A 19323-nucleotide genomic window follows, 5' to 3' on the forward strand; every position below is an offset into this window, starting at 1 on the left:
AATTAGAAAACTAGCAGTATGTATTAGACCATCAGTGTGGATCAACCCATGGGTAATAGTGAAAGACATGTATGGTGTCCTTATGAGGACATCCTTCATGATTAGAGCTGAAACACAGAGTTGTAAGTTTTTGATGGTTCCTGGCAGCTCAGATTCCGACACAGTAGTGTTCAGTGTTAAATCAACTCTAACACAGTACATATGGCCCTTATTGGAGTCATATGTACTCTGTTGGAGATTAATTAACACTGGACATTTTACTGTGTAATATCTTGAATCATTAACGATGAGGCTCTTCGTCAGAGCTCAGGCAATCATCTGCCTGCTGCTGTCCTGAACTCCCTCCCGGGTTTCTGGTTCTCAGCCTCGTCAGGTTGCCGTGGTCATAGGCCATGCATGAACCTGCACACGTCAGCACAGCTACAGGTCTGAGACATATATCTGGCCTTTGCAGATGGCGTGCAGGAGAAGCCGAGGGGGAATGCCTGTTGAATAACCTCGCTTACGGAAATGAAGAGAGGGCCCAGGTGAGACATTCCTGCTGCTTTCCCAAGTGAGTGTTTGTGTGCCTTCACAAGGGGGGTGGGGGGTGGTCTGGGGGAGTTAACTGTACTGCTCCTCTCAGCTAAAAACACCCAGCTGGAGCTGAACTTGGCCTTCATGCCACCTTGGCTGTGTACATGGGACCTATTGAACACGCAAGTTCATGTGCCCTGCAGATCGAACCAGCTTTCCATCTCAAAAATGGCACACCCTGCAGTCAAGGTAACTAAGGAGATTTGTTGAAGATGTAACCCTTCACAAGAAACTTGGGCCGCTTCATGTAAACTTAAGATTTGCTGTTCAGTGCACGTAATCCGATTTTACGGAAATTCCCGCTAATGCACAGCAGCTGAGACAGAGAAAACATCCCAAAGAGGCTTTACAATTTTGTTTATTGTTCAGATGTATGTTACAAAATAACTGGTATGCATAAAAAACACATTTTTTGTACGGTAAAACTAGGGCAGATGTTTACAGACAAGCACTAATTGTTAAAAAAGCAAAATAAAATAAAAAACTAACAAAAAAACAAACAAAGAACAAAACATCCTCACGTCAGTGTGCAAAGTTTATACAGACAGAAACACTGGCCACTTCAGGTCATGTTTCCTGATAAATTATTTAAATATCTTTTATCTACATGGACAATAACCTCTTACAAAAAGCAAAAGACAAACTGAACAATAATTTATCCATTACAAAAGCACTGGACACACATAGGACAAAAATATTTTTATAAAAATTCTCCCAATCCAGTTTATATACTGTTAGGAGATTTCTCTACTACAAAACATATGTCAATATATTTACAGCTTTAAAATAGAGGATCTGCTAAAAAAAAGTGATAAAACTAAAAATTTACCAATTTCTATTCTGCTGCTATATCGAAATGAGTACTTTCTTTGTTTTGTTTGTTTCAAATTATACAAAAATAATGAGGTAATATTTGTACATCAAAAGTATTTCTTTTTTTAATTTTCTTATTACAAAATGGTATTCTCCTAACACATATGAACATACACACATGCATACTGTTCTGAAGACATGCTGTTTTTGTAGCACTTGGCCCAGTTTTGGAAGACGGTGATAGAACAAAGTACTCAATTATTGCCAGTTTTCATTATTCTCAGTGGGGAATCTTTTTTTATACAGGAAAGGGAAAGAGAAAAACTCTTCTAGTGTTGTCTCTATCAACAGACGACAAAGGCAATAAATACACTTATTTACAATCTCTCAAACTGTCAATCTAGTCTTCTCTAGACAAATGAGACACCTGTTACGCCCCCTCATTCCCCTTCTCAACGTAGACAAATAAACGAAGTAATAAATTATTATTTTTTAAAAACATTGTTTTCTCTTCTTCCAGCTTCTTTACACAAGGGCTGAATTATTCCATGCTGTTCCAGACACTCCAAGCTATCTTACACCAGGACAGTTTTTGAAGAGGTAGGACATATTGATATGAAATTCGGCATTAAATGAAATTGCAATGGGTAAGTACAGTGAGACGTTCTGTTTTTTTTTTTCTCTGAGGGCTGGAAGAGAGAACCGTCGAATTTTGCACATTAACCTTATTACATGTCATAAAGGACAATCAACCGCACATATAGATACACTTTTAACCATACCTTCCACGCATTGTTTGTAGGTTCTTACTTTGTCAACTCCTGTGGCTGATTATCTGGATATCTCATATCACCCTGAGAATTCAGTGTTCACTGAGCACAGCAACACTACCAAAGCCACACTGGTCTAAAACAAGGCCTTGTTTGAGGCTTCACAATGCCCATTTTCAACTAAATACACTGGGTTCAATTTCTAGCTCCTATTTTACTTTCCCAAGGGTGATCTTGGATGAACTTCTCTGGAAGTGAGTACATCAAGTGGAGCTCAGTAAAATGCTAATGGATTTTTAAACTACACACTGGTTTAATAAAAAGTTCTCTTTTTTACGAATGAAAGGTAGCAACCTCAACACACAAACACACATGCAGCCACGCACAATAGACACACGTCTCCATAGTAAATACACCATGATATGTCCATTAACAATCACTTTCCAACGGTGTGAAACATTGCTCTGAAATCAAAGAGAAAAGCATTCTTCATCCTTGAAGTAAATTATTGAAGAGTCATTATTTTAAATTGGTTCTGAATTTGAGTTCACAGCAGATTTGATGAAGAAGATAGTCAGTCTTTCCTTAGTACCTCCAGTAAGGCAGATTATCTTAAGGCTTTTGAAGTGCAGAGGGTTTTGCTGGGAGACCATCCCATGCAGAGGTCGATCTATCACTTGAGCAAAGCAAAAGCAAATCCTCTTTTATCTGGGGTTAATGGCGAACCTTATCTTGAACTGTCAGCCAACTGGTTTCTGTCTGGAAACGACATGAATTTACCTGGAAGCTGATCGCACCCTGTTCCACTGATGTGCACGTCAGAGGGAAGAGAGGAACAGAGCTAGAGTCCCTGGGATTTTTAAAATACATACTCATATTAATACAGAAATGTGCTTTCTTCAAAGAGCTTCTCATTTGTGCAGTTATACATCTGTAAAAACAGAGATGTAGAAAACCATCAGTGGTGCTGCATTTCATGAACTCAATGTGACATAGATGATTATTTCCATGCAAACACAGATAACCCAGCCCGAGTGAGCCTCACCTCTGCATTCATATTTGAGGTCTGAGAAGTACACCATCTCCTGGGAAAAGACGAAGAGGCCTAGCCTTCCACCCGCGTACGTCTTGTCATAGATGCTTCCGGAATCCGCCATGATCTTTTTGCCCTCGTACATTACCACTCTGAGAAGGAGGAATGCGAGAAATGATTTGCGTGATCATTCATTGCGTCACGTGATGGTTGGTGTCCCTGATTGGGAGGATGTAGCAAGTAGCATGTGAATTGGGATTGTTAACCGGCGGACGATTTGTGTAGCCATGCCTACCTGATGTGTCCGGTCCTGGGCCTGTGAATCAGGTGCCACCTGTAGGCGGTGAAGTCCTTCCAGCCCACATTCTTGGGGTCGTGCCACAGTGTGCGAACCTGAGGAGGAATGAGAGAGAACCCCATCAGTCTCCACCCTGTTCTCTGACTCGCCAGAGGCATCGTGTCCTGTTGCTTTTAGGAGATGGTGCGGTACCTGTCCTGGGGTGTTGCCGGTGTGCCAAAGCGCATTCCTCAGGTGCTCCCCAGGGCCTGTGGTTGAGTTGACCACCTTGATGGACAGCCCAGAGTATCCCTGGGCCCGGGTGGGTGTGTTGGACCAGTACGTCTGAGTGATCTGCTTCCACATCACCACATAAAAACGAGCACTGGACTGGTACCCGAATACAAAGCCTGCATAGTCATCGTCTCGGTCCGTGTTTATGAAGAACGTTCCACTGAAGTCTACCGAATTGAACTCATCAAAACCTGCAGCGAGAGAAAGGGATGGGGATAGAGGGATGGAGAAAGGGTTAGAGCTCATCCTTCACCAGGATCCGCTGGATTTATCAGATATGCTCTTGAGTAACTGGCATCACTGTTGGTAAGGTGGTCAGTCTTACCAACAGCGATGCCAGGGTCACAGTTGACGGTCTGCACCAGCTCTTTGCCCTGGTGCCGTACCACCCAGTTGGGGTCGATCTGGGATGTGCCCTTGGGGTCGAGCGGCACCATCTGGAACTTGCGGAAGTCTGTCTCGCTGATGTCAAAGTTCTCAGGGCACACATCGTAGATGTCGGGAACGTTGTCCTGGTCAAAGTCGTCCTTGCAAGCATCACCACGCCCATCACCTGTTATACAAAAAAGACACAATTTTACATGCATATATTGCAGGAGTGCAATTCTAAACCTTCTTGAAGGTCACTGCATAGATGCATTCTCTCTTGCACTCACCATCAGAGTCCAGCTGGTCTGGGTTGAAGGCCAGCCTGCAGTTGTCTTTGTCGTCAGGGATTCCATCGTTGTCATCGTCGTGGTCACAGGCGTCTCCCTTGCCGTCCTTGTCGTGGTCGGCTTGGTTGGCATTAGGGATGTAAGGGCAGTTGTCCAAGTTGTTCTGGTGGCCGTCCTCATCGATGTCCTGGTTACTGTCACACTTGTCTCCCACACGATCAGAGTCAGAGTCCAGCTGTGGACGGGAAAGATTTAAGTGTGATTAGGATCAGGACTAGCATTGGTCACATTCAGCTCTGTAAGCCACCAAGGCACACCTCTACAGTTAGGCACTTCCACACAGAGTAAATCCATGAGTAAATCCAACAGAACCCAGAACATCAAATGTGCATATAGCTTGAGAAGGTTTGGCACACACAAATATGCATGTACAGTCAAGCCCACGCAGATAGATACACACACACACACACACACACACACACAAACACACCCACAGTGACTTCAAGGGAAGTAGGGGCTTGATTCCATAATATGCGGTGAGATCCACAGGGACTCCACAGTGTTCTGGTAGGGCCAGCATGAGCCAACAAGCAGTTTCATACCTCATTAACTACGAATGCATTAAACCCTCATTTCATGACCCAGAGCTCATTGAATGCCAGAATTTGCCAGTAAGGTATTTATGCAGTATTTACTTTTCTGAACACGCCACCCTGATATGGTGCGATTTGGCTGCAACACCCCTCAGCTGGGCAAGGAATTTTTGTACTGGCAGAGGGTGTGAGGTAAGCTGAGGGCTTTCATCATGGACAGTAGAACAAAGGAACCGGTTAACTATTTTACAGATCCATTCTAGAACAGCAGAGGGACTCATTTCCATATGAGAACCACCCATGTTCCCACAAGCATGCCCACAAACCACAGTGAATATGGGGTATGTACCTGGTCAGGATTGTGCTCAAGGGGGCAGTTGTCACACTGGTCCCCAACACCATCCAGATCTGTGTCTCTTTGGTCCACATTGTAGACATAGGGGCAATTATCTTTCTCGTTCAGAATGCCTATAAATCAAAGATGGAGGCTTAATTAGCATATAGTCCTCGTGCTAACAGTGATAGCACTAAAGGTACCTGGCTTTACATCAGTTTCCCAGCCCTGCTCTGAGTAACTGGACCTCTGAGTTATACATTAGCATTTTTAGTCCAGCCAGCAAAGAATTAATTTCAGTTCAGCCGCCATTTGGAACTTGAAACATACCAAAGAGGGCATGCAAAGGATTTCCTCTGAATAGCCACTTGCACTAATAACCTTGTGACTGGGTTTAATACATTACAAAAGCTTAAGGGTATTACATGAAGTGGTCAACTTGTAATTGGGTATTTCAATTATTTTTTAATTAAACTTGATATTTCCCATTCTATGCTATCCGCTCTAGTGCATTTATCTAGTCACACTTTAAATCTCTTCAGTTTATCAAAGCAAGCACACTTCTGGCTGAGAGTATAAACTACTACTGTGCTTTCTCTGGTCCATTTCCGTTGTTTATTACTGATTAATGCTTATTTATTCAGCAAATAATTAAGAGCTAGGAGCATCTCACCATCTCCATCGATGTCCACGGCACAAGCATCGCCTTCGCCATTGTGATCGGTGTCGGTCTGGTCAGGGTTGCTGTTATACGGGCAATTGTCGCAGCGATCGCCAACGTCGTCGCGGTCATAGTCGTACTGTCTGGGGTTGAAGATGAACTGGCAGTTGTCCTGTTCCAAAGAAAACACAGTTTAGAGCTCGGAGCACAGTACGCCAGTGTCCACTCCCTTAATGCTGCCTTTACTTGGAATGAGATCTTAATTTCAGGCATCTAAGCTTGTAATTTACTCTGCAATGTGGGGCTATTTATGGGGAGGTCAAAGCGGGCTTTATTTTTAGGGCTGGTACCGAACTAAGTAAAGTTAAATTCAGTGAGTTATACAGTGTGTTGCTAGGGTTATACCTCTGTGCTGGAATTTGAGGTTTGGCTAAGAGGAAGTTACTGTTTGCTTGCGGTGCATATTTTTTTTTCCCTCTCTGCCAGCTGAATAAAGAGCGGAGTTACTGTAGGGGCTGTGAGCTGTCCGCTTGGCTCCATGCCTAAATAGAGACTAGCGTTCATTTGTTCCCATTGCCTAGTTTTACAGTAGGTGAAAGGTTTAGTGCTGGATTCGACAGGCTTAAATCTTTCTTCAATGCCAGGGCCCGGCTCCCATGTTGGCTCACCCTGTCGTCGGGGATTCCGTCGTTGTCATCGTCGTCATCGCAGGCATCACCGATCCCGTCCTTGTCGTAGTCTTCCTGGCCGGAGTTGGGCAGGTTGGGGCAGTTGTCCTGCGGAGCCAAGAGAGTTGCTTGCTTAGTCTCTCAGCACAAAGCATGGGAGAAAAACAGCTTGCAAACAGGCTAGGCTGCGCGGTTGCCAATGCTGACCTTCTTGCAATGGTAGGTGGCGTTCTCCACGCACACCAAATCGGCGTTGGGCCAGCCGTCCAGGTCGGTGTCCTCGCCGCAGATGTGCCCGTTCCCGGCGTAGCCTGGTTTGCACTCGCACCGGAACATGGGGTCTGCAAAGTGGCCCAGGTAGTTGCAGCGGGCGTTCTTGTTGCAGTCGTGACTTCCATCCACGCACGGGTTCCGCGGTGTGCAGACCTGGAGAGGTGCACACACCGAGGATTATTATATAAATTACATATTTATTAGACACGCTATTATGTCTCCTGGATAAATAAATGTACAGGTGGGTAAATAGATAATAGTCACTTGCCTGCTTATTGGCAGTGGCCTCCTCAACCCCCTTGCCGAAGGGTTGGGGTCCAGAGTAACGTGGGGGGCAAGGCAGGCAGTTGTATCCAGGATCTGTGTTTTCGCATCGGTGGACCCCGTTAAATATGAAGCACGCATCTGGAACCTCTTTACACTGAGAGAGGGAAATAGAAGGGAATAGAAGTGTTATGGACAAGTAGAAGCCTTTCATTCAAGGCTCGACACCAAGAAGCGTACCACAGGGCAGAAGAGCAGGAAGTGGGCGTTAGCTACCTCATCAATGTCCTTGCACTTGATGCCATTGCCCTTGTAGCCCGTAGGACAGGCTCCGCACTTCCAGGACCCATTGGGAAAGCTGGTGCACTTGGCTCCAGGGAAGCAGGGGTTAGACAGACAGCCATCTGGGGGCGGAGACCATCGACATGAGCATGCGACTGTACTGGAAATTAGCACAGAGCAAAGGAGAGCCACTCATTTCAATGGAAGACTCACCAACAGGACAATCCTTCTTGTTGCACAGCTGGGTGGCTTTGGCATTGCCCACGCAGTCTTTGCCACCGTATTTGGGAGGGGGGTCATTACAGAGCCGCTTGCGAGCCTGCACCCCACCCCCGCAGGTGACAGTACAGGTGTCCCACGGAGACCAGGGTCCCCAGTTGCCGTTGACTACAGGGACAGAAGCGAGACACCCAGCCCTGTTAGCTTATTGTGTTTTACTGTATAGTGAGATCTTGCAATTATAACAGGATGATGTGTGCTTATCATGTTTTATGAGGACTGTTCCTTTTGATAAGGCACAACAGACTCACTGGGACAGGGCGATTTTTGGCACTTCTCAGTTTGTCGGCCTTCGCCCTGGCAGTTCTTTCCGCCCATCTGGGGCGTGGGCGAGTTGCAGAGGCGGATCCTGGTGATGACGCCAGCGCCGCAGGTGACCGAGCAGGAGGACCATGGAGACCAGTGGCTCCACCCGCCATCCTGTTTGACTGGGAGACAAAAAGGAGACCGTGTGTCACAGAGGGAGAAACCGTATGGCGGAAAGTAAAGTTCACGGTCACGGTTCACGGTCGCGCGACTCACAGCGCTTGTCACATTCCTGCAGGTAGCAGTCGCGCGTCTGCACAGACGTCCCCTCGCAGTTGTTGTTGATGCGGTCGCAGGATCGACCGCGCTGTTGGACACCTCGACCGCAGGTCACGGAGCAGGGGGTCCACTCAGACCACGGGGACCAGCCGTCCTCCGCGTAGTCGCTCACTGGGAGTGGAGACAATGGGACAGCTATTCCACTAATCCACGGCCCACACCTAATCTCCTCACTTATGCCCAGATTATACTAAATAGCCCCTTCCAGACAAGATTACACAAAACAGTCCACTCCAGACTAGATTCCACAGACCACTCTAAGACATATTAAATAACACTGGTCCCTCCAGGCCAGATTGCCCAAGAAAGATGACTCCTGAATGGTTCGCACAGACCACGCCAAATCAGCTTGCACAAGCCAGATCACACCAGCCCAATAAAAAAGAAAGAAAAAAATAAAGCACTAGCAGAAGGTCCAGGAGCAAAAGTCTGTCACATAAAGATACTCTTTGAATCCCCAAGTGAAAATTAATTCCCAAACAGTGGCCAGATGATGGCAAACTTCAAGTGGCATGCACTGCCTCGCATGTGGCTTTCCATGTTTATTTAAGGTTGGATGAATCAAAGCTCCTGCAGCTCGAAATGTGGAAAATGTTCAGACTCCAGGAGAGAAGGTGTTTGTTTAACAGCAGACCAATTTTCCACCCTACATTACCCAATTTGCCCAATTATAGATACTGTAGATTCCTCTATGTGATGTACAAAGCTGCTATGTCTAAACACTATAGTCCCATTCATTCACTGCAATGTTATGGATACATCCTCTCCAGAATCAGTCCAGTAATTTTTTTCACGCTTTTTGTGGGTTTCTGCTTAATTTGGAATTTGACATTTAACGCGTTCCCCTCGGTGCTAAATGAGCAGGTGGCAGTCTTAAACCCTTGGCAGGTCACTTATTCCTGCATCCATTAGAATTTGGAAAGCAGCCCGACTGGACTCTGATTCTCTCTGGTTTTCATTTCTTGATGAAACCTGGCACTGGTCCTGATGCCCCCCCCCCCCCCCCCCCACCCTCCGGAACCGACAGAGCTGCACTCACAGGCTCCGCATCGCGGGCAGCACTCGCCGTCGGTCACGGTGGCGTTGGCACAGGGGATCAGAGGGCAGGAGATCTTGCGACACACGGTGGCGGAGTTCTGCGGACGGGAACAGAGGGGTCAGCCAACAGCGGGGAGCCAATAACACGGGCAGGCCAAGTCATTCATCATCAGCTGTCACTTATTATCTTAGGGAAAAAACATGCAAAAATGGGTGAGCTTTGGTAATGCAGGGGAAGGAGGATGTGCTGGGGTCTCTTCCATAGAATGGTGGAGTGGTTTAACCCTGCATTTCACAGAACTGTACTCCACTACACAGGAGTCCTCCATGCACCACTAAGATGGCCACCCGAGAATTACAGCAAAAGATGTCTAACATAACTTGTACATTCCGTTACCTGCTGTAAAATCTTTTTTTCAGTCTAACCTATGACTTAATATAATACAATAGATCTATTATATAATTATACACATATCATTTCTAATAAATATAATGCAAACAATACAATAAAATTAAATAATATCTATTTTGACATATTGTTGTGTAATTATTATGTGACTAACAATGGGATATAGAGGCATTTTATATTGAGCTGCTTTAGGAAGAGGGGAGACTCAAGCTGAATGTGTTTCAATGCTGCCATTCAGACTTAATTAGAGGCAAGGCGCTTTGGACAGTAAAGACGATCTTTTTACACACAGAAGCGCTCAATCTCCGAAAATAAAGGAGCTCATCCCGAGTAAATTACAGCGCCCACCGCGAGATCACTGCCGTGCCAATTATCGGCCAGATTACAAAGGCAGAGCCCCCGGGTGTGATGAGCGTCTGTCTGCGAGCGCTCAAATTGCAGCTTACCTGGCATGTGCACTCGGTGCAGTCGTCCACCGTCCACTCGTCCTTGTTCTGGTGTACGATGCCGTTGTGCAGGCACACGCCGGTGCGGATTCCGATCTGGTCCCTGATCAGGTTGTTGTCTTCAGTCTGGGGAGGAGACAGAAAGCAAAGGGGACGCAAACACTATGAGTCTGCAGGCGAGTCCTTCAATGTGCTCTTTTGGCTTTGGGGATCTGTACCGCGCCGTGTGACGTTCGGGTTAAAAATAGAGACGATAATAAGGAATCTGGGAAAGGCATTAGCTATAACTGGAGGATAAACATAATTACATGCAAACGGGAGGGGAAATAAACATCCAGATAATTGGATCAGAGGGCAATGGTGCGGAATGCCTGCTTTCGGGAGGGGGAACTGTTATCGGGACATGTTGCTCACTTGTTTGTCGGCTGAGCCTTCTCATTTTGTCTGCCCTGGGTGCGGTAGAGGAAGGACACAGACAGGGGGAGGGGGTTGGGGGTGGGGTGGCTGGTTAGCACTCCTTACCACTTTTCGGAGCTCGTTGGACAGCTGTTTCACGATCACGCCAAGCCCCTTGAGTTCCTTAAACATACTGGCCAGATCTTCGCAGGTAAACCCGCAAACCGTCATCAGATCTGCAGAGGAAGAATGCACAAGGGTTGGATACAAACTTCTTTAACGGCCTGAGGTCTACTTGATCTCCTGGGCATGAACTGAGAGCTGCTCTTTACCTTTGGTTTTATGACCAATGTAATCAGTCCTGATGGCTGGGCTGGACCCATTGACTGGAATATCCAAGATGATGGTATCTGTCAAAGTGGCTGGAGGGGAAGCACAGATATTTCAATATATTCAGCAGCTACCCAGTGTTGTCCATATATCCTGTTTGTTTTGCAGGCGAGCCTCTGAACCAATCCCTGAGTCATAGAGTACAGTAGCATATGACTTATTTTAATAATTCAGGAGGGTCTGAGCAATATTCTGCAAAAATTGTAACAAAATGTTTCCATCAAATCACAAAAGCACAACACCCGTACTGACACAGCGTGCATCAGCCGTTTCAACGTGCATCAAATTACTGCTGTTGTTATTTCTGTAAACTGCATTCACGGGAAGAAGTGGATAGCGACAGGAGTCTCGCAAGGCGTATAGATTTACTGCTGGCAACACCAGCTTTGAAGGGTTCCGGCGCATCGCAAAATGACAGAAATAATGACTTATGTACTTAAATCATTAGCAGAAACTGACACAGTTGTAAAATGGGATATTGGCAAATCGACACTTACAGCTTTGGCATCCTTTGTTCCGTAAAATCGCGTCCAAAGTAGTTCCAAAAACAAAGCGCACATTTTGAAGTACCCCCTGTAAAAATAAAATACCATTTAGTTTATAGTTTAAGCAAGATTTTAACACTTACATATGGAGGACTCGGTACAAATGTAGCCTACATTAATAACAGTAGCACGTGCAATGTTCCGCGCAAGGTACGGGTGCCATAAAAAAACATGCAACACGATATTTTGAGTAGTTAAAATGTATTTAATCAGACATATTACTGGAAAATAGCTATTTATCCACTGCCTTCTGCGTTACTCTCATTCAGTTTTTCGATAAATAAAAAGTAGAGCCACATACCATAAATCTGTCTTTGACCGCTCCCTTGCCAATCCGCAGACGTGCAGTGCCCGGAACCTCCTGGGTCAAGATTCTGTTGATGGGCAGGTCCATCTCGGCTGTGTTTATTTCTTCACATCCCACGTACAGCTGAGCTCGTTCCTCCTGCACGAACAGCGTGATGTTCTTCCAGTGCCCGGTTGCTAAGTCCGCTTCCTCGATGGATACCACCTGTTGCTTATTCTCTGTGGAGTATACCACGTCCAGAGTGTTCGCCTTGCCGTTTGATACTATTTCGAATATGGGTCCGGACCCGTCCTGCTTCTCAATAGTCAAGATACTGCCTCTGGTCCGCTTGAACTGCTTGAAGTTGGCCAAGAGAAGAAATCCGCGCTCTGAATGGATGGAATCAATGAGGTCCCTGAAGGGGGTCTCGGGGACTGGGGGAATAAGGTCCGGGTTCAGGATTTTGTAAGCGGGACTGTACGGGTCTTCTCCTTTCACCAGACTCACGCCATGGCTCTTCTTATTAACTTGCACTAGCTCAAATAGGTCGTACACACTATTGTCGTCTCGGCTCTCTGTGGACAAAAATGTACTTAGTCACTGATTTGATGACACAAGTGGTTTATTTTGGCCAGACATTTAGCCATGCCATTGAGTAAATGTAGTATGAGTGATTATACGCTACTGTTATATTGCTATGCTATATTTCAGGCATATTCTATGAATAAAGTTATGTATAGCACACCAATGTACAGAAAGACAATACAGCATTTAACTGCGTTCATGCTAAAAAAATAAGGTCCTATTTGTTTTTAGCATCGCATTTTCACCTGCCACCCTGGCTCCATCGGCGTGCCACAGCATCAACAGCAAAAATATCCCCGTCAACTTCATTCCGATAGTTTTTTTTTAATTCTGTGAAATAATACAAAATGAACAAAATAATAAAAAGTTAACAGAGCACCATAGGGAAATCATGCATTCCCACTTTAACGCATTGTTCTTCATGTATCAAATATTCCACTTAGATATTAAAATTAAAACCATACCTTAAAATTAATGCACGCACCTACCTTTTATTACCGTATAATTTTAATATACGCAGCTATCGGAAATAATAAATCCAAACGTAAATGGGGACTCAATATCCTCAGGATTCAAAATTCTCTGCTTTAAATCTGTCAATAAAAATCCAAGATTCGTTTCCTTTACTATTGAAGTAATATGGGAGAACCCCCTGTGCACGATCTTTTTGAGGCGCCGAAGTCTGAGTATAAGGGCTAAGGATAACGTGCCATTTAAGTAGTTTCATGACATTCCTTAGGACGCGTTTCCTCCAATCAGAGGGTCGAGGGGAAAAGGGACGATCTTATCCCCTTACCTCACAGCATGGAGAGCATCGTCTGAGACATGCTTATGGGAGGGGAACAAAAAAATCGACACATTCCAGAGCTGAAATTCCATTAACAGATTCATATTTTTTAAGATATTTGCTACTAAAAGTACATAATCGACTTCCAATGTGCTGAATTTTTTCAGCTTTGAGAAATATTAGCTATGAAGAAAAAAATATTCTCATGAAGTTAGTCTAGTCCTAAATAAATTATATAATAGATATTAAGATAATATCAGGTAAAACATTTCGGCCAGATATTGTTACAGACAACAAACGGATTTACATTATTATAAGGCATGTGTCACGCATAGTATTCATTATGAGTATGTAAATATTTACCAAAGAAAAAAATCCCATAAAAGTTCCTTTTGAAAAGGATGCTTGGCTTGACTCTGTTGCAATTCATAGGAAGTCCACCAGGGGGCGTGTGAGTTCATACTATTCAGGAATGTCTGAAAACTCGCTGTACACTCAGGTAACTTTGGCATTATCAGATTTTAAGGATTTTTAATTGAATTTATCATAACAACAGCAATGTTTTTTTCTGAATACACACATTGCTTTTTCCCATTAGAATATGGGCAAATCATGTTCTTCAGTTTGGTATTGCACGCATGTGTAAACACTATCAAACAAATATGTTCAGAATGAACGAAACTTCCATCTTTCCATGCCTTTCAGCCAAATTTGTCATCATAGCTCATACTATACTCATTTTGTGGCTGCTTTATCAACAATAAAAAATGACAGCGTTATTGGAGCATTATTTTCAGTCTCTCCCTCATATTAATTCACAGTTTATAACCAGTAGGCCTAATTATTCGGCATTCTGCGGCTCAACCACTTTCAGAAGATCGTTTTTCTGTGAATACATACTCAGACCCACGCGTCTGCATTTTTCGTCTGTCCAGGGGGGCTGAAACAACATTCCAGCACCTGGCATTGAACTGCAGAGCCCTAAAACATAGTGTTTTACCAGAAGATACTTTAGGCAGAAAAGTACAGAGTGAAAGCCCCAAGAGAGTATTTCAATGGGAGTCTGTGAGTTTAATCTCTCTGCCAAGGCAACATGTCACTGTCTTACTGTAGTACCAGCTGGGACCATGGGGGCAAGCCCATGTGGGCAGAACCATGGGCCTATTCAGACCTGGGTCAAATACGTATTTGTTTTGGATTCAAATACTTTTACTGATCTTTTCTGGTGTATTAGAACCAATGAAATACTCTCAAAAAGTGCAAAAGTGATCTTCTGGTCAAATTGGCAGTCTCAATCACACCAGGCAAGATCAATAGAGCACAGAAATGTATTTGAATCCAAAACAAATACGTATTTGACCCAGGTCTGGCCCTATGGTAGCAAAATGAAGTGCACATGAAGGTGGTGACCTGCACGTGAGGTACTGTGATCCTTCCCCATCTTTGTAATTGATACTGTTGCAATGCACTTTAGGGTTGTCCGCTCTCTTTTTGAAAGGGCATTTTCAAATCAAGGCATCCAGATTCTAGGTGTGCGGTTTTCATTGCCATTGATTTGCCTTAATGAATCGGCATTCAGCTGAATGCCTTGGTTTCAAAGCAAACCACACTCCTGGATACCGAGAACACTCAATTGCCCCTTCAGACTAAACTATAAAACAAAACAAATGGCAATTCTTAAATTACAATTTCAAAGTCAGCTGCGTGTGTAGATTTCAGTATTGACTTTAACATATTCATTTTGCTTTTCAATGCAAATTTATCATCAACATTGTCTTCATAAGTATGTCATCAACATTGATTGACTGTATACACTGTATATATATGCTGACCAATTGTATGCTTTTTACAAGATCAATTGCACCTGCAGTATGTATTGGGAATGCATGGCTCTGTGATAGGGGTGAAGGTTTACAATGGGTCCACTGAGGCCATCATCCACCTCACAATCTCTAGGAGTTCCAAGAGCAGGATTCTGAGGTATTTAAGATTCAACTCACAAAAAAACACCTTAAATGTTTCTCCAGTGTGTGGCTAAAGTAACGTTCTCAGTCATTCATCAAGTAAAATATGAAAAATATGAGCATGCAGGGTTTTTTTATCGGTTATATATGTCTTTCTGAAAATATTCGTTCTCATTCAGAAATTCATGTTGTGTTTAGGCAGCTCCAGCAGAGTCTGAAGAAGCAGTGATTGCTTTTACAGGCATGAAGACCGTGTACCTCACTCAGATCACATATCTCAAGCAAAACGTTTTGAAAAATCTAATTCTGTCTGTGTTAGAGGAGGATGAGGGCAGCAAGTGCATATCCATTATGATATGAAGGGCATTGGTTTACTGTGTACAATGTTGTGCCTGGTTATTGGCTGACAGCGTACTGTGTCCTATTGTTGGGTGGCAGTGTTGCGGTGATGCACTTTGCAATTGGTTGGCAGCAGACTGTGGGGTTCCCTGCTGTTAACAAACAGCTAAAATGCTAACACAGAGGATGTACCTAACCGCGCTCAGACATTTATTGATGAACTTGGCAGAAAAGTGGGTTTGTTACTGAAAATAAATACAAGGAATCCCAGAGTTCACCACTGTTTAATACATGAATAACATCAAAAACTATGTGTGTGTGTGTGTGTGTTTGAGTGAGAGGGAGCGAGAGAGTGAGAGAGTGAGAGGGAAAGAGAGAGGAAGTGATAGAAAGAGGTATAGAGACAGGGAGTGAGAAAGGAAATGAGAAAGAGATAGTATTTGTGTGTGTGTGTGTGTGTGTGGGAGAGAGAGAGAGAGAGAGAGAGAGAGAGAGATCACACTCTAATGACCACCACACAAGAGCAAAACTAAAACAATGAGAATCTGGATTGCATCCAGGTACTTCATGTAGGGTGCACCATTAATCAGACAGAATCTACCCTAGGCCTACTGAAATAACTGGGACTGAATCCTGGAACCCCTCTGTAAAGGATGGGCTGTCTATGGGGTGTGCATTGATTTATCAGGACCGTAGAGGCAATTGTCTGGTGGTTCCTGCCCCTGTCCACACACTTGTCCACATCTGTCACTCATCTGAGTGTTCTAGGGCCGCATGCTTGCTGTGTGCGTCAGCACCGAGAGTTATCAATCCCCCATGTTTACCTCATTATCCTGCCAGGCATGCTTACCCTCTCTAATGACAACCATCCCATTCCTCTACGCAACACATCCTCAAGCCAAACCGTGATCATTGCCCACCCTGTTTATAATGAAGGCAATTCGTGCAGTAAATTAGCGTAGTTTGCTTCGTAAAGTTCTGCGCTTTAGGCATTAAGGGGCCTGCACTTTATTATTCATAACATGATCTTTCAGAGCACAAAATTCTAAACTAAATAGTTTAAATTGCACCGCCATTTTATACACAGTAAAGTGTTCAGTGTTAAATCAAACCATATGTACTTTGTTAGAGTTGAATTAACACTGTACATCTTACTGTGATGATATATCTGTTATTTTAATCGTGACATATTCACAGATGGTGTTCTTTAGAATCATCTTCTGAGCTAGTTTTCTCTCTGCTTTTATCCTGCACCAATTGCAACCATGTAGACATGCATGTGATTATCTGTTTCAGTTTATCTCTATGGACCACTTCCATACAGAGCAGTAGGTTCCTTCACTACTACTCTCACCTGGGATTCCTACGCTTTTAAACAAATCTAACCCTTATTTTTATTTTTCTTGCTGTTTGGATTGCTGAGTTGTTTCTGTTGACCCCTCCCATCACTGCAGTCTCCTCCATCAATGACAGGAGAGAGCTGAACTGGGGAGCCATGAAGGCAAGGATTGCTCTTCTTCTGAAGCAAGTGCAGGCACCAGACTGATTGGAGGATTTGCACAAATCATGTGCACTGAGGCTGGCAATTATCTATCGACACTAGACAAGCAAAATTAAACACTAAAATCCATATTACGAAAAATATTTTATTTTTGATGACTGTAAATAATATCTATATCTATTATTGTTGATTGTCATACACCTTTGAAGTTTGCATATTCGATTGAACAGCGTCAGTGTTCACACTCCTAAGAAGGCTAACTAGCCAACCTGACTTTAAATAGTTTTATTTAGAAATGGTATATTTTGAAATGTATATGTGAAATTATTAATATAAATGTGAAATTATCCTTTCATCTCTCTGAAAATCAATTTATGGGAGTTTCACCTAGTTACCACTTTCTTTGTTTGCAAAAGGTAGAGACATTATTGGTTTTTCACATTTTTAGGTTTGGCACCACATTTGATTCATTTTATTTCAACACACCCAATTCATTTATGTTATTTATTTATTTTGTTCATTTGACTGGGACAGATTCAAAATGATGTACAGTGTATGGTAGTTTCTTCCATTGCCTTAAGATTGACTTATATGAAGGAAAAGAAATAAAATATGAAATATAGTTAGTTAAAAGGCAGACAGAATATTGAACATCACTCAACCAACTATTCAGACTGACACGTTTGGCCCTGCGCAACTTCAATATCTCCAAAACTAGTAAATCAAGGAAATTGAACAACCAAGAATTTTAGTCACTAAAACAAGCCAAGCCTGCCTTTGAAGTTATATATTGAACTGAATTTGGTTATCATCCCCAAGAACCATCCGCACACAGTAACAAGAAAAGTACCCTTGCAGCAAACTTAAAAAAACACATTAAACAATGTCACTGTAATAGACAAATAGAAGGATGTTCAGACACACTTATAGATTCTTATACTTACAGACGGATATTCTTATAAACTCATTGAAGGAGATTCCCAGAAAATGCATACAAAGGCAACCAAAGCAAATTTAGATTTAGGTAAGAGACAGAGATAAGGCATACTGTATATCCCGAAGCCTGAAGTGATGACGAAGGCCAAATAGCTATTCTGAGAAGCGGTAAAGAGCCCAGTGCCAGGTGCAGAGAGCAGTGGTGTGGAACACACCTTCCACAATAGGAAGACTGAGCCTGTGTGCAGCTGTTTGAATATGAATATGCCCCGTTTCAAAAGACTCAACGCACTGAGGAATGTCACTGCATCACCATCATACTGCTGAGACGTCATTTGTTCTCAGAAAGAGATTAGATCTGCTTCAAAGCTGTAAGCACTCAGAGAGCCAAAGGGATGGGCCTGGACAATGCTAGATTAGATATCAATCCCACCACTTCGTCCTATGACTCTAGTTTATGTGAGTAGACACTATACGGAACTGCAATTATTTTACATGTCAATGTTTTAGTAAACTGTCTAATCCAGAGCAATTTATACAATTTATTTAGTTATTTTTATACAATCAGTTATAACAGCTGAGTATTTGACAGGAACACAGAGTCATTGCTGGGAACTTAACCCACAAGCGTTGCATTACATGCCCACTTCCTTAACCATTATACTGCGGTATAGATTTGACAAATTTACAAATTTGATATGTTAGAGAGAGCAGACAAATTTTTACCAAGTATTTGTTCATAAAACTTCATATATACTTTCATATAGATTGTGACAGTTATGAATAAGTGGTTTTGAAGCCCAAACCATCACTTTGCTTAGACTTTGGGTCATCCTCCAGCCACAGTGTGCAGAACAGCTTCAGGCCATATCCCACACTAGCCCACAGCTCTACTATCCCCTACAGGGCGAAAAGTGATTCTCTTCAATTTCACAGCAGTATTCAATATAGCTGCACTGTCTAGTGCCAGTGCTGGTCTCTGCTCTATTCTAATCCACAAGCAGTGCACTAAGATTATGGTTACACACTTTCCGGGAGTCATTTGTTATTGTTGCAAATGGAGTGTAAATGGTATGTAAGATTTTATTGACTTGATTAGGTGTTTTATTTTTGTAGCATACACTTGGGTTATATCTATGAGTAGGTAGTGTAAGTGCACCCACCACCTTTGCTAAGCCAGGGAGGTCTAGCATTGTGGAACAACTATTGACCAAAGATATATAGCAAAAATAGAACATTTAAAACAAAATAGAAGTCTATTCAATGAATGAGCTTAGCATCTTAAAAACACACTCTAGAGAGCACAAGGGATAGCAATATGACATTGTGGATCAGTAAATGAC

At 43.3% G+C, this 19323-nt stretch overlaps 1 protein-coding gene across 2 annotated transcripts; it reads right to left on the reverse strand.

Moving 5' to 3' along the window:
- Window positions 1-916: 916 nt before the first annotated feature.
- thbs1b (thrombospondin 1b) lies at window positions 917-13151 on the reverse strand. Of its 2 annotated transcripts, none has more exons than XM_035420287.1 (23): window positions 12942-13151; window positions 12699-12783; window positions 11884-12443; window positions 11535-11610; window positions 10980-11069; window positions 10774-10883; window positions 10252-10377; window positions 9398-9494; window positions 8296-8469; window positions 8025-8201; window positions 7708-7881; window positions 7489-7616; window positions 7217-7369; window positions 6883-7101; window positions 6676-6783; window positions 6020-6179; window positions 5362-5480; window positions 4420-4654; window positions 4089-4316; window positions 3683-3954; window positions 3488-3585; window positions 3205-3344; window positions 917-3090 (listed from the first exon to the last, which is right to left on the reverse strand). In XM_035420287.1, exons 2-23 carry the CDS (start codon window positions 12760-12762, stop codon window positions 3083-3085), a joined length of 3516 nt encoding a protein of 1171 aa, XP_035276178.1. In that variant the 5' UTR covers window positions 12763-12783; window positions 12942-13151; the 3' UTR covers window positions 917-3082. The 2 variants fall into 2 exon arrangements, with proteins under 2 accessions (XP_035276178.1, XP_035276179.1); XM_035420288.1 differs by having other exon boundaries at window positions 12938-13151.
- Window positions 13152-19323: the final 6172 nt, after the last annotated feature.

This window comes from Anguilla anguilla, chromosome 6, assembly GCF_013347855.1.
Source record: "Anguilla anguilla isolate fAngAng1 chromosome 6, fAngAng1.pri, whole genome shotgun sequence".
Classification (NCBI taxonomy): Eukaryota; Metazoa; Chordata; class Actinopteri; order Anguilliformes; family Anguillidae; genus Anguilla; species Anguilla anguilla.